A 23,058-nucleotide genomic window follows, 5' to 3' on the forward strand; every position below is an offset into this window, starting at 1 on the left:
ATGGTCCATAAACCGCATGCAGTAGGCTGTATAAGACCTTGGTGTTGTTCGAATCCGAGGCGAGCTGTATTTCCTCAGCTTTCTGCCGCCACCATTCATCCTGCATGTTACTCAACCTCCTCTGCACCTTATGCTTGATTGCCTTAAACTTGTCCCTCAATTGATCTTGCTCAATATCCGTCAAACCACCCTCGAGATAAGCGTGCAATGCCCTGGCCTTTGAATCAAGCAGAGCCTGATTTTCAGTATCATTCTCATTGAACCAATCCTGATGTTTATGCTCACAATAACTTAATACTCTCTCACATACCTCAGAGACAGACTCCTTACAAGCAGGCCAAGCGTTTTCACAATCAATCTCTTCTATCTCCTCAACTAGTTTCTCTCTCACAATATTGCACCTTAGACGGGCAACATTAAGTCACTTTGGGATAACTGTTAAGACACTTGTAGTCTGTCTAAACTGTACGAACGAACTGACTAAACCAAGATGGCCGACTCCTATTTATATCACCACAAGCAAGGGAGGTAACCATGTAACTGAAGCAAGGGAGGTAACCAATGTCTACATTAACATTGCTGCTTTCCTCAAGTGAATAATTTATTTCTGATTTAACAAGTCCCTTAGAAGCTCAGACGAAGCTCCTGCCTTGGTCAAACAATCAGAGACCTGATCACAACCCTTGATCCATTCTATCTGTATCTCTCCTCTACTCTTCATTTCCTTCAGCCTTGCTACATCTATTCTCAATCGTCGATCGCTTACCAGATTGTTGGAATTCAATGTCTCCACAAGTGATGCATTATCTGTCTTGCAGAGAACGTCTGGCAATTTAGATAACTGAAATACCTCTTGTATCATAACCGCAGTCAAAACACCAGCATCAGCTCCCTCATTCAGAGCAAGAGTCTCTGAGGCCAATGGGCTTTTTGTCACTCTGTCCAATTTCTTTGACGCCCAACACATGGGGGCCATTTTGTCAGTACTTCCTCCAATAAAGACAACAAAACCACCCTGTGAAGATCCATCTTCCAGACTGGCATAAGAGGCATCAGTATAACACAAAATGTGTAAATCTGAGGGCTTTCCCAATTTTGGAAATGTTATAGAACCCTTCTTGGATTTCAATTTTGATAAGGCTTTATTCGCCTCAAATAAGGCTTTTACTTTGGGATGCTTTCCAGTGTTGCTCATTTTACACACATCAAAAGCTATATCAGGGCGTGTTTGAGTTGAAACCCACATCATCTGACCTGTAAGTCTCTTCAACTCATGCTTTTCTTCTTCATTCAGTTCATCATTTTTCCTCAGTATCCTCCCTTTGCTTATTTCTATTGGAGATATGGAAGATACATATAGATCTTGTTCTACAGTGATCCCATTTTCCTGTTGATTAACATTCAGTCCAACATATTTGAATGTTCCACTTTCATGAGATCCCACCTTAAATTTTTCTTTCAATGTTGCAATCACATCCCTTTCAAACTCTGTGTTTCCACAGAAAACAAAATCATCCACATGCATAGCAAGAATTCCAATCAAATTTCCTTTAATATCATGCCACAAAAACAATGCATTATCATAAGCACTTGCTACTCCTTTTAATTCAATCAAAGCCTGAGTAACTCTCTTGTACCATGCCCGTGGAGCATCATTCAATCCATAGATGCATCTTTTTAATTTCCACACTTGAGATTTAGGACAAACATCAGATGGTGGCCTCAGGTACACATCTCTCTCTAAAATACCACCTTGCAAAAAGGCTGAGGTAAAATCTATGGTCTGCAGCATCCAATTCTTTATTGATGCGGTTAGCATGACCATTCGCATAGCTTCACGGCTACATGTTGGGGAGTCCGTTTTCAGATTACTATTTTCTTCATAGCCTCGTGCTACAAGGCAAGCTTTCATTGTTTTCTGATTATCCTTGAATTTTTCAGTAATCACCCATCTTGTGGATATTGTTTTTTGACCTGTGTATGGCACACATTCAAATACTTCATAGGTGTTCATGTTTTTTATTTCTTTATGCTTGGCATCCATTACAGCTTTCGACTGCTCTTGTTCAGCGGTGAGCAGGACTACATTTTCCTGTTCAGTATATTGGGGCACTTCTCTCCAATGATCAATATGATTCCAGTTGATACAAACTTGATCCTCGTTTTCATCCTCAGGTTCTATATTGATCCAATGACTATATTTGCCAGTTGATTTAGGCTGTACTGACATAACCTTTCCTTTCTTCCACTCCCCACTTCCATTTATTTTATAAGTTATGGTCTTATTTCGGCCAGGTTTTTCAGTCTTATCTCTTAAACTGGTAGAACTATCAACAACTTCTTCTCTGTCTATATCTTCACTTTCTACCACTTGATTCTGCAACTCCTCCTCCTCAACTGTAAGGTATTCATTCTTCCCTTCTGTAGTGTTTCCCAGCATTTCAGCTTTTTTTGTTCTTTTTTCGTTGTTTTTATTCACTTTCATCAATTGGCACGGATGCATCCTATAAAATGCTCCGCCATGTCTGATTAAGACAAACTGGCCTTCTCTGCCTAACACTTTTGCTGGACCACGCCATCCTTTAAAACCCTGCCTCCGATAATAGATTTGGTCTCCGGTAGCATAATCTTCATCAGCATAAGTTCTGACATTAGACCTGAGAGCTCTCCTAATTCTCTCACTGGACTCAGCTTCCAAAAAGTTTCTCCTTGCACTATGGAGAGCATTTAAATTTTTTCTCACCATGTCACTTGTAGTAGAGGACTCCATAGCAGGTAACTGGTCTGTCAGAATTGAGGGTGTATTTACATTGAAACCGAATACAAGTTCATTTGGACTGTGTCCAGAGTAATTGAGGAGGGCATTTTTTGCACAAATAGCCCATGCCAAGGCAATTTCAGGTTCACACTTCTCATCGTCAATTGTTTTTTTCATTGCCTCAGCAACTATCAAATTATGACGTTCTACAGTACCGTTGCTGAATGGACTTTCTGCGGCAGTAGTACAGGTCTCTATGTTGAGTTTTTCATTCATCTGTCTATAGTGTTCGTTGTTGAATTCACCCCCATTATCACTCAGAAAACGAACAGGAGATCCGAAATAGGTAATCCACATCATAAAGATGTTTTTGATGATCTCCTCCTTCTTCTTTGTTTTGATCAATGTTGCCGCTGAATACCTGGTAGCGGCATCAATGAGATGTAGTATCCACACCTCATTGTGGATGAACTCTTTCAAATCCATGCAAACTGTGTGATTAAATCTATTGCCAAGAGGCAATCCCACAACCGGTCGCAGTGGAGCTTTTTTAAATCTAAGGCAAATTTGACAGTTTTCACAAACCTCCTCAATCGCCTTTATAAATTCCTTGTCATTGAATTTGCCACTTTTTTTAACCAAGGAAACAAGTTTTTCCTTCGAGGCATGAGCAAACTGTCGATGAAGTTTTTCTGCTTTTTTTTTTTTTCTGTGAAAGAACACTGACCAAAATTCTGAACATGTAATACAATGTTCTTAGTACCACTATGATCCAACAACTTATTTGTTAAGGGGAGACAATAGTGCCCTGAAGTTGTGGTCTTTAGTTCAATACATTTATCAAAAATCCAGCACATATCTTTCCGGAAATCTAGCACTATTCCTGCTGTCTTCATTGATTTGTGACTTAATAGAAGAGGCAAGTCGTTTTTCACAATATCTGCTTCGATATAAACTCTTATACCTCCGAGTGTAACCGGAAATTTAGCAACTTTAATTGCTGTGACAGCCACTCCATCACCAAAACAAAAACTCCGGTCTGAGTTCGTATACTTCACTAGTTGCAGGTCACTTTCATTTAAAGTATCTAAATAAACATCAAGCCACACTTCGCCAGCCAGTGTGCGAGTACAAGCAGAATCCAAGACTGCCATTCCAAATGTTTCCTTTACAAGATTTGAGATTTTTTCATTTGTACTGTTCAAATAAATATTTTCTTGAATGAACAACGTAATGTGTATTTGTTCTGTCGCTTCCGTAAACCTGGGCGTATTTCTAGGACACTCTCTAATTAGATGGTTCGGAGACTGACATTTGTAACACAACAACACGTTTCCACTTCGGTCACATGGATTAGATTGTCCTCGACGAAAACGCCTTTTGTTGTTACCCGGTTTAGAATAATTATAGTTGACGATTTCGGGCTCTGATTTCACTGCCGGTACATTTTCATCACGATAAATGTCACCAAATACTTTCTTTATCGATTCCTTCATGTTTTGATACGTCAAAACAGAACACGTTGTCCGCGCTAATTTTTCGTTCTCTTCCGATATGTTAACCGCGTTCAAAACAAGAAAAGCTTGCACTCCTTCCGGTAGAATAATGTGGAATTTTTTTAATCTTTGGTACAAAAACTCATAACGAACAAGAAAGTCATTTATACTGGTACCTGACGATCTTTTATAAGTGTAAAATTCCTTAAAAGTCATGTAAGCGCGCGTGTGTTCATCCTTTAAATATATGTCATCCAGTTTCTTTATTAAGATCTTCAAGCCATCTCGTCCGCCGATGTCACTTGTTGGCAATTCACGGACACATTCTCTAATATTCGGTGGTAGCGTCAAAAACACTGCTGGCCCTTTTTTTTCCTCAGAAAGATCCGTGAACAACGACCACATTTCAACGTCTTGTTTCCAGTTCTCGTAAACATCCTCCCCCTCCAACAATGGAGGTTGTTTGTTCGAAGTTGCCATATCCGATATCCGATCTGTCTAGTGCTACAGACAAGCTGTACAAAAAAAAAAAATTTTTTTTTTTTTTTTTTTTTTCGTTTTGTCGCACACAGAGGGATATCTCTGCTACCATTTGTTAAGACACTTGTAGTCTGTCTAAACTGTACGAACGAACTGACTAAACCAAGATGGCCGACTCCTATTTATATCACCACAAGCAAGGGAGGTAACCATGTAACTGAAGCAAGGGAGGTAACCAATGTCTACATTAACAATAACCACACTAGCTCCCCTCATCTTGGGCTTCACAACACACTTAATCTTTTCATGGACCAACCGATGGTCAGTCCAGCACTTTGCACCCTGCATGACACAAACACTGCAGATATCCCTCATCTCACGTTTTCTGACTAACACATAGTCTATCAAGTGCCATTGTTTGGAACCAGGATGCATCCAGGTCGTCTTGTATTTATCCTTCTGCTGAAACACAGCGTTACCGATTTTAAAACCTATCTCTGAACAAAACTGCAACAACATCAGACCATTGCTATTACACTTGCCTACTCCGTGTTTACCCAGCACATCCCAGGTTTCAAAATCTCTTCCCACCCTAGCATTAAAATCTCCAAGAATGAAGATCTTATCAGCAGAGGGAATGCGTCTAACTACACTGCTCAAAGCAAGGTAGAAAGCAACCTTTTCATGTCTGTTGCATCCATAGTGGGTGCATAGACACTCAAAAAAGTTGTATAACAACCATTTATCAGAGGTAACCTCATAGTCATGATCCGGTCACTCACACCACAGGGAAGTTCTTCCAGGCTAGAAAGAATTGATGCCTTTATAGCAAAAGCCATGCCTGATTCCCTCTTACATCTATCCGTTCTACCACTCCAGAAAATGGTGTAGACTCCAGCCAACTCAGAAAACTGTCCCTCATCAGCCAGCCTGGTCTCAGACAGAGCAACTATGTCCATGTCATAACGTTGAAGTTCATTAGATACAAGAGCAGATCTACGCTCTGGATGCGTTATTGCTGACGGCAAGTAAAACAGTGTCTGCACATTCCAACAGCCATTGAATTTAACCCCTTAACAGCCAAATTTCCGTCCGAAAACGCATTACAAAGATTTTTCCCAAATCTCAGTACCCTGTATATAAAATTTTGCGTCTGTAGACTAAAAATTGACAGAGTTATTGCGTAGAAAAATGTACACACACACACACACACACGTTCATTTTTATATATATAATAGATGCATATAAATTTAATCATCCATTCAATAATGAAATTGCATCATATTTTCTGATGAGCATTCCTTAATGAGCTGTCTGTTTTTAGCTAATACAAATCTATGAAGGCTACTTTTTTACAAATTGGAAGAAATAAAAAGTTTATTTTAATTGCACAGGTTAAGGTTTAAGATTTAGAGTTAGGATTAAGTTAGATATATGTTTGTAATTTTACTTATTTTATTTCCATGTTTTTCTTGTTTACCAATATAATTTTCTGGTGGCGATTTAACATTTCGCGATCGACCGCTTTCCTTTTTGTTACTCCTGTTAGCGTCCCAGCACACTCGAGAAACTTTATGGAAACTGTGGGTCGGTAAATGCAGAGGTGCCCAAATTTCATAAGTTCATCAAAAACAGTTTTTATTGGCATACAATTGTTTCTGCCTTCCTCAAGCACATACCTATTCTTGATATACAAAGTATGCAAAATTATCCAAAAGTATCAACAATTTTTTAGCATGAGAGAGGCTTCATCAGTGCCTTAGGTCACCTGCCTAGCTGGAAAAGTTGCAGTATAATCCAATATTCATTTATTTTTTTACTATTTATTATTTCTATTTTTTATTCTTTATTTTTCCTATATATTTCACAATCCATTAATTCTATTATTTCAAAGAAAAGAAAAACATCTGCTACCCTCTAATATATTGGAATGTCTTTTTTTATTTATTTATTTTTTATTACATTTTCACCCCAAACAAGGCATATTGCCACTTTGATGTACGGGGCTACTATCAGGGACCTAAGTTCCAGGGGTCAGGGAGTTTAACAGCAAGATGTCTGTTCACATTACACTTGAACTTCTGCATGTCAGTACAGTTGGGGAAGCAGGAAACTGGAAGAGAATTCCAAAGTCCTGCCATTCTGGGGAAGAAGCTATTAGAGTAAAAGGCTTTCTTGCACCTAGGGATCTCAACTTTGTAGGGATGGGACTTCGCTGCTTGTCAGGTTTGTCGTGGGGGGGGGGGAGTCGTCGAGGGGGTACAAGTGCTTGTCAGAGCATCCACCATTAAAATACTTGTAAAACAGGCAGAGGGATGCAACATTTCATCGGTGAGACAGGGGCTGAAGTTTAGATGACAATTCAGGACCTATTAGGTTGGCGACTCTCTTTTGAACCTGTCCAGGAGTGAGAAACTATTAGCAGATGCACCAGCCCAAATGTGACAGCATTACTCCATACATGGGCGAATGGTGGCTTTGTAGAGGTACAGGATACTTTCAGGCGTAAGTAACTTCCTAGCATGATAGAAAGAGCCTACCTTCTTTGCAGCAGCCTTAGCAATGATTTCAATGTATCTATTACAACTCCTGTTTCCAAGGAGCTTGAACGAAGTGCTCTCAGGTAAAATATCTCTAGCCATAGCTATTGGTGGTTGGTAAGGTTTCATGTAATTATTAAAGGAAACTAGCTTTATCTTGGTAGCGTTGAACATTACCATCCATTTATGACCCCATTCCACTACAGACTGAAGATCTTCCTCTAGGGTTTCGGCCATTACCTTAGATATGTACTCATTAGTTTTCTCCACATGCCTGCTATAAAGCGTGGTGTCATCAGCAAATATACCCATCTCATGTCCAAACATGTTCATAACCATGTGCATTTAACTTAAACTATAGGTTTTAATTATTAGTGAATAAAAGAAGACAGAGTTGTTGGTGTGGTAAGATGCTTACTAGAGATAGCCATTTTGTAGTAGCATTTGTTCATGTTCATCTGACTGGCTTTGTTGGAGATGATGAGGAAAAGAAGGTCGCTAGAGTTTTTAGATAAAAAAAAGACGAACATCTGCTCTAGAATTCATATTAACTTTACTTCATAGTTTCATCAACACAGAAACACAAGAATATTAGACCAGTTAGTTTGGCTGGAATGTATTAGAGAAAAGGAAATGAGTTCAGGTCTGTAGCCTTGGTCTTTAGTTTCAAACTGGAATTTCTATCTCGACACACTAAGATAGTAAGAGGCAAGGAAGGCAATATGGTGTCTGTTCATGTTGGCAGCTTGACTGGTACTGTTCATATCAGATGCAAAATAAGTTTTAGGTGGAAATGGCTGAAAGGCATGCATGCACAGTTTTCTATTTGCTTGATGCATTTATATTTGAGTTTGGACATGTCTGTTTGAACCAACCAAACCACATATATATCACTAAACAGGCGATTACATGTTAGTTCAAAAGAAAGTAGATCTTAATCATGCAACTACTACAAAAGTATGATAGTTTACTTTGAAGCATTGCTGGTTAATAAGTACATACATATTTAATAAGTACATACATATTTAATAAGGCGGTTTGCAATGCAGTGGAAGCTGGAATAGTGAAGAGATAATCAAAAATAAGTGGAGACAGTATATGCAATATTTTTCCTTCAAGAACTAACTTATAACTTATTTTTATTTTTAAGAGAGGTGGTGTTTGATCAACACTGCTGCCGAGTCATTAGATAAAATACTGCTTTGTTTTTAAATCCCCAAAACAGTTTTTGGTAGTAAGCAACTTATGATTCCTACAATAACATTAGGTCCATGATAAACTATTGGAAGCAAAGAGATTAATAAATGTACAAGCAAAGAAATTTTCCAGTGAAGGATCTGAGACTAAAGGTTCTTTATTTCTTCTTTTCATATAGTTTTAAAGGTTGAAAAACTTCTATTAAGACTCTATGTGTGTGTGTGTGTGTGTGTGTGTGTGTGTGTGTGTGTGTGTGTGTGTGCTATTTTTCATATTTTTATCTTTATTAGTTTTATTATGTTTTCTAAGAGAGTATTCCAAACCTTAATAAACAATATATTTTCGATTTTTCATGCTTTATAATTGTTTGTAAATGTTCCTATTTACTTGCCGTTATTGGGATTTCCCAAACGTTTGAGGTAACAAAGTAATGTGACGACGTCAAGAAGAAAGGAAAAACAAACACAGAGTTAAATGTTATAAAAAAACTGTATTTACAAAAAGGAAAATAAAGGTGTTGCAAACAATTGGGTTTGCGGGAAACTTATCTCACAGATGTGATGTGTCCGTTTATCAATTAAATCTTTCCTGTGTCCTTAGTTGGTATGAAAGAGAAAAGGTGCGGCCTTGTTGGTCTGTGCTGCTATTACGGCTTGGACTCCATGTGCGTCCCATATTTCTGGTGGCGGAGAGCTGGCGAAATGGATGTACTCGCAATCAGGTCCGAACCGCAAAAGAGGCCGAAAGTTCGAAGGGGCCGCGCAAATAGGGGTCGGGGAGGAAACTAGAATGGCAGCCCGTGATTGGTTGTTTTTCATCCAATCACAGGGCACTACACTAGTGACTCCGTAATAATTCCAATACCGTACAAGGGCAGAATTAGACACAAGGTCGGTTTTTAATGTGGGGAAAATCCAGCTTCCCAAAAAGGAGCACTCTGGATAGGAACAAGAATTAAAATTGTCTCAGTCTAGAATAACTTCTTCCCTACTGACCGAGAACAGAAAATGTGAAGTGTAGTATCAGAACAGATACTACATGTTGTTCTTAACTAAAAGGCCAAGGAATATTATTCATTTTTATAGTGCTATTCTTGCGAAATTAAATTCTTTTCTGTCGTCTGTTAATTTATAACACAGGGGCATTTTAACAATTACACCGTGTCGTTAAAATTAACTTCCGGTTCCAATGTATTCTCATCATAGGAATGCTAAATTAGCTTTATATTTTTGGCAAGATGAGAATAACGCTTTTTTATTATTATATTCCGAATTAAAAAGTATGTATATATTGAATTCGATTTTTCTTTTGTTGTTCAACGTTGTAGTGGTTTGCGAATTTTATTTATTTTTATTCATTCGTAAAATAAATTATTTTCTTTTTCGTCTGCTAATTTATAATACGAGTGCATTTTAACAATGACACCGTTACATTCTCAAGATTGACTTCCGGTTCCGGTGACCGCTTATCGGAGGGATGCTAAATTTGATTATAGTTTTGACTTAATTGACCTATATGACTTATTTGCATACCGCAATGCCGCATGCTTAAAAAGAAAATTTTGCCACTTTTCACAGTTTTGGGCTAGTATTTCGGCTGTTAGGACCAACAACATGCCCGTTGTCCTCTTGATCTTTCTTCAATGATTTTTTAGCAAGATGAAAATAAAGTCGTTAGTTCTTTTTTTTTTTTTTTTTCTTAATCTCATTACTATAAAAATTATTTTGAATCAAATTTTCGTGTTCTATTTATCATTTTAAGTGTTTGTACATTTTTATAATTTTTATTGCGTTATTATTTCGAAAAATAAAGTCTTTTCTTTATCGTCTGCTAATTTCTAACATGGTAACATTTTTATGGTCACGCCGTTACATTCCTAAAATGTACTTCCGGTTCCGGTGATCGCTTATCATTAGGAAATGCTAAAATGGCTACCATTTTCTCTCTTATACAAGCATCCAATCTTAGATTTATATTGTGAGATTATTTTTACGGCGACTTACCAAACGTGGTTTGGGTAAACCTATTAATATTTTTTCACATAAAAATGTTAAATATAGCTTTGAATGATGCGTTCATCAGTTACGTTGTTGATTTTAGCAACATGAATGAATGAAGTATTGAAATTAAATGAAAAGAAATCTTGTTTTGACGTTTATTCCATCTTTAATTAAAAATTTAAAAATAATAAAAATTAAAAGTTTCCTTTCTTCATTTCATCACAATGGCTGATTTGAATCCAATGGCTATCATCCTAGCAACGTCTGGTTCAAAAGGCAATAGAATTTTATTTCGGTATCCTCCAGAAAGTGTAAAAAAGAATGCTGTAACCTCTAAATGTAAGTTTTCTTTTGTTTTATAGTACTTGTGCAGTTTACGGACCGTGCTGAAATAATAACCTTATTATTTAGAAAGCAATTAACATCTGGAGGGGTGGGCTTTTTAACTCTTCTGCGCTTTCACCTAACAATTTAATAAACAAGACATACTTGAAAGTCCTATCTTTAAAAAACAAAAATATAGCACGGTCCATAAACTGCACAAGCTTGTTATAGATGTATACGACGCCCCTCCACCCACTCTTTCTAAAATCCTTGCCAATTTAAACGTTTTTTTTGCGAGTAATAATAATACTGAAAAACATGGTAATCTGGAAGAAAGAGAGAGCCTGTTTCCTCCGTTTGACTATAGGTGGCGTTACTCAGTAACGCCGTTACTGTCTGTCCACCCAGTTACGGAAGCACAAAATGTATATAATGGCACCCTTGAAATATAAATAAATGTTGTTTGTTATATTTTAATTTTAAACATTTTTTTTTATTTTTTTCAAACATATTTACGTTTTTTTTTTGTTTTTGCAAACATATTTGAGTTTTATTTTTCCAAACATTTACGTTTTGTTGCTTGTTTATTTTCGAACATTTACGTATTTTTGCAAGCATAAACTTAGAGGTAAAATGTTATCAATAATTGCATCCATTATGTGGTTTGGCAAGGGTTAATTGGCGGCAAAGATCGTAATAGATTGCGCATGTTTACAAAATAAAAAAATAAAAAAACTATATTTGAAAAAAAAAAATTAAAAAAACAAAAAAATATGTTTGCAAAAAAAGAAAAAATGTAAATGTGTTTGGGGGTTTGTATTACTGTACACATAGATTCGAAAAAGTTGCCAAAAAACAAATATATAACAAATAAATGTTATCAAAGGCAAGATAAGTTACTTTTCTACCAAACTGGATATATTTTTTGTGTTTTTATTCAATGTAACATGTTTATTCAGCTCGAAAAACATGCAGTGTTTACCGATGTATTGGAAAATTCAAAATGGCGACCGACTCTTTCTTTAACACGGTAAGTTTGGGAAAAGGTGTTATAAATAATAAACTAGACAAAATACTATTAAAAAACCACCTAATATATGTCAACCGATGTCACGGTAACATATATTGAGCAAATTTCTAACATTATTTTGTCTAGTTTATTATTTATAACACCTTTTCCCAAACTTACCGTATTAAAGAGAGAGTCGGGCGCCATTTTGAATTTTCCAATACATCGGAAAACACTGTATGTTTTTCGAGCTGAATAAACATGTTAAATTGAATAAAAACACAAAAATTATATCCAGTTTGGTAGAAAAGTAACTTATCTTGCCTTTGATAACATTTATTTGTTATATATTTGTTTTTTGACAACTTTTTCGAATCTGTGTACAGTAATACAAACCCCATAATTTGACCCGGATCTTCATGATTTCCCGTCAAGCCCGGATTGGATGAGACCAGCAATCATCGGTGTCTGCCGAGCGTTGTTGAAATGTTGAAATGCTAATCCGACTTTAGTTTGTAACTGTAAGCAGATGACAATCGAATTGGAAGAAAGTAACTACTGAAAAAAAAATGACAGCCATGGGAATAAATCTGTGCATGCTTGAAAAACACATGGAAACGCTGATGCAGACAATTTCCTTTTGTCGGGAAAAGAAATTGCTTTCTCAAAGAATGAGCTGCAACAAATGTAATCATAAATGTTTACTAAAAAACAGAAATTGTGTAAAGGATGTCTTCTCCTGGCGGTGTACCAGTGGTCAGTGTAGACAGTGGGTGTCATTGTGCACAGGATCGTTTTTTGCACGTTCCAATTTGGATGTTGCAACAATAGTGAAAATAATCTATTCATGGGCCTTCGAAATGGCGACACTAAAAAATATTAAGAGAGAATGCGGTGTTATATCCGAACACACATATATGGATTGGAAGAACTTTGTGAGGGAAATTTGTCAGGTGTATTTCCTGAGGAATCCCCGGCAGATAGGAGGTTCAGGGACATACTGTAGAAATTGACGAATCCTTATTCAACCAAAGAAAACATAACGTTGGAGAATCCTAGGAGGGTTTTTTGGTCACCGTGCCAAATCAAAACGCCGAAACCCTCCTTCCAATAATAAAAAAATATATTCTGCCGGGTACAACAGTGGTTTCCAACTAAAAAAAAAAAAATTAATATTTTTGATATAAAAAAAAAATAATACTAATAATTGAACAAAAAATTGTACTTACATCTAACAATTATACGGGTGAACATCCTTTTTTTTTGCAGATAAATTTTAAAAAAACAAAACTTGTTGCTGATAAATATTATGCAAAAAAAAAAATGAAAGAAAAAATTGTACTTACACCTAACAGTTATACCGGTAATCAACCTTTTTTTGCAGATAAATTAAAAAAAACAAAAACTTCTTGTTGATAATTATAAAAAAAAAAAAAATACTACAATAAATTAAATAAACATATTTGGTTTTTAAAGGTAGGTTTCTTGTTATTATTTGAAAATTTTAAGGGTTTTTTTTTTCCATTTTGTTTTGTTTTTTTCCTTAGCCTGCGTCTGTTACGCCGCTCGGTTGTCACCGATGATTGCCGGTCTCGCCCGATCCGGGCTTGACGGGAAATCACGAGGATCTGGGTCAACGTAAATATGTTTGAAAAAATAAAACTTAAATATGTTTGCAAAAACAAAAAACAACGTAAATATGTTTGAAAAAATAAAACTTAAATATGTTTGCAAAAACAAAAAACAACGTAAATATGTTTGAAAAAATAAAACTTAAATATGTTTGCAAAAACAAAAAACAACGTAAATATGTTTGAAAAAATAAAACTTAAATATGTTTGAAAAAACAAAAAACAACGTAAATATGTTTGAAAAAATAAAACTTAAATATGTTTGAAAAAACAAAAAACAACGTAAATATGTTTGAAAAAATAAAACTTAAATATGTTTGCAAAAACAAAAAACAACGTAAATATGTTTGAAAAAATAAAACTTAAATATGTTTGCAAAAACAAAAAACAACGTAAATATGTTTGAAAAAATAAAACTTAAATATGTTTGCAAAAACAAAAAACAACGTAAATATGTTTGAAAAAATAAAACTTAAATATGTTTGCAAAAACAAAAAACAACGTAAATATGTTTAAAAAAATAAAACTTAAATATGTTTGCAAAAACAAAAAACAACGTAAATATGTTTGAAAAAATAAAACTTAAATATATTTGAAAAAACAAAAAACAACATAAATATGTTTGAAAAAATAAAACTTAAATATGTTTGCAAAAACAAAAAACAACGTAAATATGTTTGAAAAAATAAAACTTAAATATGTTTGAAAAAACAAAAAACAACGTAAATATGTTTGAAAAAATAAAACTTAAATATGTTTGCAAAAACAAAAAACAACGTAAATATGTTTGAAAAAATAAAACTTAAATATGTTTGCAAAAACAAAAAACAACGTAAATATGTTTGAAAAAATAAAACTTAAATATGTTTGCAAAAACAAAAAACAACGTAAATATGTTTGAAAAAATAAAACTTAAATATATTTGAAAAAACAAAAAACAACATAAATATGTTTGAAAAAATAAAACTTAAATATGTTTGAAAAAACAAAAAACAACGTAAATATGTTTGAAAAAATAAAACTTAAATATGTTTGAAAAAACAAAAAACAACGTAAATATGTTTGAAAAAATAAAACTTAAATATGTTTGCAAAAACAAAAAACAACGTAAATATGTTTGAAAAAATAAAACTTAAATATGTTTGCAAAAACAAAAAACAACGTAAATATGTTTGAAAAAATAAAACTTAAATATGTTTGCAAAAACAAAAAACAACGTAAATATGTTTGAAAAAATAAAACTTAAATATGTTTGCAAAAACAAAAAACAACGTAAATATGTTTGAAAAAATAAAACTTAAATATGTTTGCAAAAACAAAAAACAACGTAAATATGTTTGAAAAAATAAAACTTAAATATGTTTGAAAAAACAAAAAACAACGTAAATATGTTTGAAAAAATAAAACTTAAATATGTTTGCAAAAACAAAAAACAACGTAAATATGTTTGAAAAAATAAAACTTAAATATGTTTGCAAAACCAAAAAACAACGTAAATATGTTTGAAAAAATAAAACTTAAATATGTTTGCAAAAACAAAAAACAACGTAAATATGTTTGAAAAAATAAAACTTAAATATATTTGAAAAAACAAAAAACAACATAAATATGTTTGAAAAAATAAAACTTAAATATGTTTGAAAAAACAAAAAACAACGTAAATATGTTTGAAAAAATAAAACTTAAATATGTTTGAAAAAACAAAAAACAACGTAAATATGTTTGAAAAAATAAAACTTAAATATGTTTGCAAAAACAAAAAACAACGTAAATATGTTTGAAAAAATAAAACTTAAATATGTTTGCAAAAACAAAAAACAACGTAAATATGTTTGAAAAAATAAAACTTAAATATGTTTGCAAAAACAAAAAACAACGTAAATATGTTTGAAAAAATAAAACTTAAATATGTTTGCAAAAACAAAAAACAACGTAAATATGTTTGAAAAAATAAAACTTAAATATGTTTGCAAAAACAAAAAACAACGTAAATATGTTTGAAAAAATAAAACTTAAATATGTTTGAAAAAACAAAAAACAACGTAAATATGTTTGAAAAAATAAAACTTAAATATGTTTGCAAAAACAAAAAACAACGTAAATATGTTTGAAAAAATAAAACTTAAATATGTTTGCAAAAACAAAAAACAACGTAAATATGTTTGAAAAAATAAAACTTAAATATGTTTGCAAAAACAAAAAACAACGTAAATATGTTTGAAAAAATAAAACTTAAATATATTTGAAAAAACAAAAAACAACATAAATATGTTTGAAAAAATAAAACTTAAATATGTTTGAAAAAACAAAAAACAACGTAAATATGTTTGAAAAAATAAAACTTAAATATGTTTGCAAAAACAAAAAACAACGTAAATATGTTTGAAAAAATAAAACTTAAATATGTTTGCAAAAACAAAAAACAACGTAAATATGTTTGAAAAAATAAAACTTAAATATGTTTGCAAAAACAAAAAACAACGTAAATATGTTTGAAAAAATAAAACTTAAATATGTTTGCAAAAACAAAAAACAACGTAAATATGTTTGAAAAAATAAAACTTAAATATGTTTGCAAAAACAAAAAACAACGTAAATATGTTTAAAAAAATAAAACTTAAATATATTTGAAAAAACAAAAAAAACCTAAATATGTTTGAAAAAATAAAACTTAAATATGTTTGCAAAAACAAAAAACAACGTAAATATGTTTGAAAAAATAAAACTTAAATATGTTTGCAAAAACAAAAAACAACGTAAATATGTTTGAAAAAATAAAACTTAAATATGTTTGCAAAAACAAAAAACAACGTAAATATGTTTGAAAAAATAAAACTTAAATATGTTTGCAAAAACAAAAAACAACGTAAATATGTTTGAAAAAATAAAACTTAAATATGTTTGCAAAAACAAAAAACAACGTAAATATGTTTGAAAAAATAAAACGTAAATATGTTTGCAAAAACAAAAAACAACGTAAATATGTTTGAAAAAATAAAACTTAAATATGTTTGCAAAAACAAAAAACAACGTAAATATGTTTGAAAAAATAAAACTTAAATATGTTTGCAAAAACAAAAAACAACGTAAATATGTTTGAAAAAATAAAACTTAAATATGTTTGCAAAAACAAAAAACAACGTAAATATGTTTGAAAAAATAAAACTTAAATATGTTTGCAAAAACAAAAAACAACGTAAATATGTTTAAAAAAATAAAACTTAAATATGTTTGCAAAAACAAAAAACAACATAAATATGTTTGAAAAAATAAAACTTAAATATGTTTGCAAAAACAAAAAACAACGTAAATATGTTTGAAAAAATAAAACTTAAATATGTTTGCAAAAACAAAAAACAACGTAAATATGTTTGAAAAAATAAAACTTAAATATGTTTGCAAAAACAAAAAACAACGTAAATATGTTTGAAAAAATAAAACTTAAATATGTTTGCAAAAACAAAAAACAACGTAAATATGTTTAAAAAAATAAAACTTAAATATATTTGAAAAAACAAAAAAAACCTAAATATGTTTGAAAAAATAAAACTTAAATATGTTTGCAAAAACAAAAAACAACGTAAATATGTTTGAAAAAATAAAACTTAAATATGTTTGCAAAAACAAAAAACAACGTAAATATGTTTGAAAAAATAAAACTTAAATATGTTTGCAAAAACAAAAAACAACGTAAATATGTTTGAAAAAATAAAACTTAAATATATTTGAAAAAACAAAAAAAAACGTAAATATGTTTGAAAAAATAAAACTTAAATATGTTTGCAAAAACAAAAAACAACGTAAATATGTTTGAAAAAATAAAACTTAAATATGTTTGAAAAAACAAAAAAAACCTAAATATGTTTGAAAAAATAAAACTTAAATATGTTTGCAAAAACAAAAAACAACGTAAATATGTTTAAAAAAATAAAACTTAAATATATTTGAAAAAACAAAAAACAACGTAAATATGTTTGAAAAAATAAAACTTAAATATGTTTGCAAAAACAAAAAACAACGTAAATATGTTTGAAAAAATAAAACTTAAATATGTTTGCAAAAACAAAAAACAACGTAAATATGTTTAAAAAAATAAAACTTAAATATATTTGAAAAAACAAAAAAAACCTAAATATGTTTGAAAAAATAAAACTTAAATATGTTTGCAAAAACAAAAAACAATGTAAATATGTTTAAAAAAATAAAACTTAAATATATTTGAAAAAACAAAAAAAACCTAAATATGTTTGAAAAAATAAAACTTAAATATGTTTGCAAAAACAAAAAACAACGTAAATATGTTTGAAAAAATAAAACTTAAATATGTTTGCAAAAACAAAAAACAACGTAAATATGTTTGAAAAAATAAAACTTAAATATGTTTGCAAAAACAAAAAACAACGTAAATATGTTTGAAAAAATAAAACTTAAATATGTTTGCAAAAACAAAAAACAACGTAAATATGTTTGAAAAAATAAAACTTAAATATGTTTGCAAAAACAAAAAACAACGTAAATATGTTTGAAAAAATAAAACTTAAATATATTTGAAAAAACAAAAAAAAACGTAAATATGTTTGAAAAAATAAAACTTAAATATGTTTGCAAAAACAAAAAACAACGTAAATATGTTTGAAAAAATAAAACTTAAATATGTTTGCAAAAACAAAAAACAACGTAAATATGTTTGAAAAAATAAAACTTAAATATGTTTGCAAAAACAAAAAACAACGTAAATATGTTTGAAAAAATAAAACTTAAATATGTTTGCAAAAACAAAAAACAACGTAAATATGTTTGAAAAAATAAAACTTAAATATGTTTGCAAAAACAAAAAACAACGTAAATATGTTTGAAAAAATAAAACTTAAATATATTTGAAAAAACAAAAAAAAACGTAAATATGTTTGAAAAAATAAAACTTAAATATGTTTGAAAAAACAAAAAAAAACCTAAATATGTTTGAAAAAATAAAACTTAAATATATTTGAAAAAACAAAAAAAAACGTAAATATGTTTGAAAAAATAAAACTTAAATATATTTGAAAAAACAAAAAAAACCTAAATATGTTTGAAAAAATAAAACTTAAATATGTTTGCAAAAACAAAAAACAACGTAAATATGTTTGAAAAAATAAAACTTAAATATGTTTGCAAAAACAAAAAAAAACCTAAATATGTTTGAAAAAATAAAACTTAAATATATTTGAAAAAACAAAAAAAAACGTAAATATGTTTGAAAAAATAAAACTTAAATATGTTTGCAAAAACAAAAAACAACGTAAATATGTTTGAAAAAATAAAACTTAAATATGTTTGCAAAAACAAAAAACAACGTAAATATGTTTAAAAAAATAAAACTTAAATATGTTTGCAAAAACAAAAAACAACGTAAATATGTTTGAAAAAATAAAACTTAAATATGTTTGCAAAAACAAAAAACAACGTAAATATGTTTGAAAAAATAAAACTTAAATATGTTTGCAAAAACAAAAAACAACGTAAATATGTTTGAAAAAATAAAACTTAAATATGTTTGCAAAAACAAAAAACAACGTAAATATGTTTGAAAAAATAAAACTTAAATATGTTTGCAAAAACAAAAAACAACGTAAATATGTTTGAAAAAATAAAACTTAAATATGTTTGCAAAAACAAAAAACAACGTAAATATGTTTGAAAAAATAAAACTTAAATATGTTTGCAAAAACAAAAAACAACGTAAATATGTTTGAAAAAATAAAACTTAAATATGTTTGCAAAAACAAAAAACAACGTAAATATGTTTGAAAAAATAAAACTTAAATATGTTTGCAAAAACAAAAAACAACGTAAATATGTTTGCAAAAACAAAAAACAACGTAAATATGTTTGAAAAAATAAAACTTAAATATGTTTGCAAAAACAAAAAACAACGTAAATATGTTTGAAAAAATAAAACTTAAATATGTTTGCAAAAACAAAAAACAACGTAAATATGTTTGAAAAAATAAAACTTAAATATGTTTGCAAAAACAAAAAACAACGTAAATATGTTTGCAAAAACAAAAAACAACGTAAATATGTTTGAAAAAATAAAACTTAAATATGTTTGCAAAAACAAAAAACAACGTAAATATTTTTGAAAAAATAAAACTTAAATATGTTTGCAAAAACAAAAAACAACGTAAATATGTTTGAAAAAATAAAACTTAAATATGTTTGCAAAAACAAAAAAAAACGTAAATATGTTTGACAAAATAAAACTTAAATATGTTTGCAAAAGAACAAAAAAAAAAATGTTTAAAATTAAAATATAACAAAAACATTTATTTTTATTTCAAGGGTGCTATTATATACATTTTGTGCTTCCATAACTGGGTGGACAGACAGTAACGCCACCTATAGTTAAACGGAGAAAACAGGCTCTCTCTTTCTTCCAGATTACCAAAAACATTTCACTCTAAATAATTTATGTGGCTAAAAAAAAAAAAGACATTAAAAAATGAAAATAACGAAAAAAGTTATATTGTACGTATCCATTTTGGACTGAAGTTCTCTGAAAAAAAAATTGTTTAATTTGATTGAGTAGTTTTTTGTTTTGTTTTTTTGGTATTTTTGACGACCTGCCCCAGCGTAGTATAAACACCTCCAACCACCTCATGTTAAGAACGGCTTTCGAAATACCCCCCCAACCTCCCCATGTTAAGAATGGCTTTCGAGGTTGGAGGTGTTCATTCCGAAAGCCGTTTCTTAACATGGGAGGTTGGGGTGTTTATAATACGCTGGACTGGAGCACGTCCTAAAGATTTACCCTTTTTTTTTTTTTTTTTTTTTTTTTTTTACAGCGGAAAAACATGTTTTTATGACAGCGTGCTAAAGGCAGCCATGTTTAGATTTTCAGAACACACCATGGGGGAGATAACTCAGTCTAAAGCGCCGACACCCCTACCCCCATCTTAAATACTAGCTTTTCTTCCTAAAAATCGAAACATGGCTACCTTTTAATAGGTATCATAAATTGTTTTTGCGCTGTAAAAAAAAAAAAACAAGAAAACTACTTGATCAAATTAAGTGAAATGTTTTTGGGGAGAACTTAATTCCGTAACGGAAATGAGTGAATACCAGTCATTGATGTAAACTAATTCCACCTTTTGGTTGAAGTTGATATTTCACAGCTTTTAAAATGTTTTGGGGCACTTGTGCAGTTTAACACTACCAAACAAATTTAGAAAACTATTTTTAACATGGACAAGGGAGGGCTTTAGGAAAGGGAATTTATGTTTTCCTCCTAATTATATATTTGTGAACACAAAAGAAAGAAGAATACCTAGACAAACAACAAAAAGGTTTATTCAATATAGAAAGTATACTTGCTAGGAAGAAGCCATTTCTTTGGCGAGGACTGGTATGCTGGAGCACCCAATGGGTCGTCAGCTTCTAGGGTGAGATTTGCTGTTGCGTTCAGTGGAAGGTGACAGGTGATAGAGAGATCAAGATCTGCGTTGCTTGCTGGTTGAGTTCTTTTGCTGGCTAACTGTAATTCCCCTAAAAAAGCTAAAGCAGATCTTTAAGGGACAGATGAATTAATGTGCTCCACCAACTGATTGGTTAGTGTGTGATCGAATAACTAGGTGGGGGAGAGGGGTATTGATTCACAACAGAAAATAGATCATTTTGTTTTGCTGCTACAGATCTCTCCGAAAATTAAAACAATTCATGAAAATAGTTTCAGAAGACAGCAAAAATTGAGCTTTGCTAAAAAAAAAAAAAATAAAACCGGAAAAGTTCAAATTATAACGAGAGGGAATTATTTTTGGAAAAGTTTAGAAAACCTTAAGCCACTTTAGAAAAACTCAGTTTTCATTAACTGTCTTCAAAAATTGTTTTCGTTTATAATTAATTTTCTGCCTCATCGTTTTTTGGATATGTCATTACTCTGACATGACTAGTAGGTACCATTGGTTTTAGTTGAAAGTCAATATTTCGATTTTCGCTCTAATAACGGAGAAACACTGTATTGTCTTTGTAAATACAAAGGTAACATTGTTTTCATTTAGTGCTTACAAAAAAATAAAAAAGAAAATCATGTAACTTATGTTGAGCATCTTTTCGTAGTTTATGGGTACTTCTGCATTTATTAACCCGCGATTTTCATGAAGTTACTTGGGTGTACCCAGTGGATGACGAGAAGAACCGGAAATGGTCGACAGCTGGATATTAAGACATTATTTTCCAATATATTACTTTATGAATTTCAGTAGTCATTGCCATTGGGAAGAAGAGTGTAACAATTTGTGTCTTTTGTAATTAGACTCACCCGGCCATTTCCATTTATTCTTGTCATCTGCTGGGTACACCCAAGTAACTTTGTGGAAATCGCAGGATTATAAATGCAGAAGTACCAGTTTAAGTAACTTGCTCGAAATCTGACGACGATAACGTAGTGCCTATTCTGCATAAGCACCAAAAACTTAAATGGTTTTCACCATGTTCTAATGAGACTGAAAAGTGATTTGCGCAAATACTAAAAAGCAAATAACTATAATTGCCTACATTCTTTCCTTCTCCGCTTTATTGGAATTTGCTTTCCTCCTTGCTCCCCAAAGCAAGGAAGTTTTAACATGAACATGTGAACTCAAAATATTTTCCAATCAATGAAAATCGTTTCAAGCGCCAGAAAGTGACATGTTTGTGTATAACTAGTAAGGCAGTGCGAACTTAAAAATTTCTATAAGACCTGATCACCAAAATTAGTTTCCTCCAAACTTCAAGGTCTGCCCAACACCCCGCTCCTCCTATGACGTACAAGCCTTACTCGTTCCACATTCATTTGCTTACACACTGAGTCAGGTGAACAGAAACAAACTACTACTCACTTAGACGCATTACCAAGAATAAGGTAAACCAACACACACACATACACAATGCCACACTGTCAAGTACACACAAATGTATATTGCTTACATGCGCATATATTCACACAATGAATATTTTGACATGTGACTACTAAGCCATGTTTTTTTGCTAGACACGTATTTGTATGAACAACTGAAAATCAAATTTATAAAACTCACTGTCTGTCTCCATATTTTCAAACTCTATCTCTTCTGAAACTAAAAGTCGCAGATCTGCGCTAAGGGCTTAAAATGATTGGATTTTTTATTGACTGTTCTTTTATGGGTCTTTAACCGGTTAAAATAATTTTTAAGGGTTCAAAAATGGGTCAAAATTTAAAAAAATCATTACACATTTTTTACATTTATCTTAGTTTATTTTTAATCAGTTCATATGAGTGTCACATTGGTACAGTGGTAAAGTCACCAGCTTTGAATGCTGCAGTTTTGCTTTCGGTTTCGATTCTAGCTGATGCCACCCGAATACTTTTTTTTTTTATTTTGGAAATCATGATTCTATAATAATATATAAGAAATCTGGATGAATTAAAATATCATATTTAAGCATATTTTACGTCCTAGCAAAGTTGTGCACCCCTCCCCCATGCTAGTAACTTATATTCTTATATCTTGTATAAAAATGTCTTCTTATAAAATTTCGTTTTTCACCATTTTACACTTATAAAACTCTGTTTATGTTTTAGGTAACACTTGCTGGTAACCCTTCTATTTTCGTAATTTTTCATT

At 31.0% G+C, this 23,058-nt stretch overlaps 1 protein-coding gene across 2 annotated transcripts in view; it reads left to right on the plus strand.

The window, feature by feature from the left end:
* The first annotated feature begins 10,549 nt into the window (after positions 1–10,549).
* Positions 10,550–23,058, plus strand: part of LOC145295978 (GATOR1 complex protein NPRL3-like) — an 81,679-nt gene continuing 69,170 nt past the window's right edge. For both annotated transcript variants that reach the window (XM_080141914.1, XM_080141915.1), the window contains exon 1: positions 10,550–10,810. In XM_080141914.1, the coding sequence (XP_079998040.1) occupies positions 10,696–10,810 (115 nt within the window). In that variant the 5' untranslated portion in view covers positions 10,550–10,695. The remainder of the gene's footprint in view (positions 10,811–23,058) is intronic.

This window comes from Euprymna scolopes, chromosome 16 (genome assembly GCF_053919585.1).
Source record: "Euprymna scolopes isolate OS-2025 chromosome 16, ASM5391958v1, whole genome shotgun sequence".
NCBI classification, from domain to species: Eukaryota; Metazoa; Mollusca; class Cephalopoda; order Sepiida; family Sepiolidae; genus Euprymna; species Euprymna scolopes.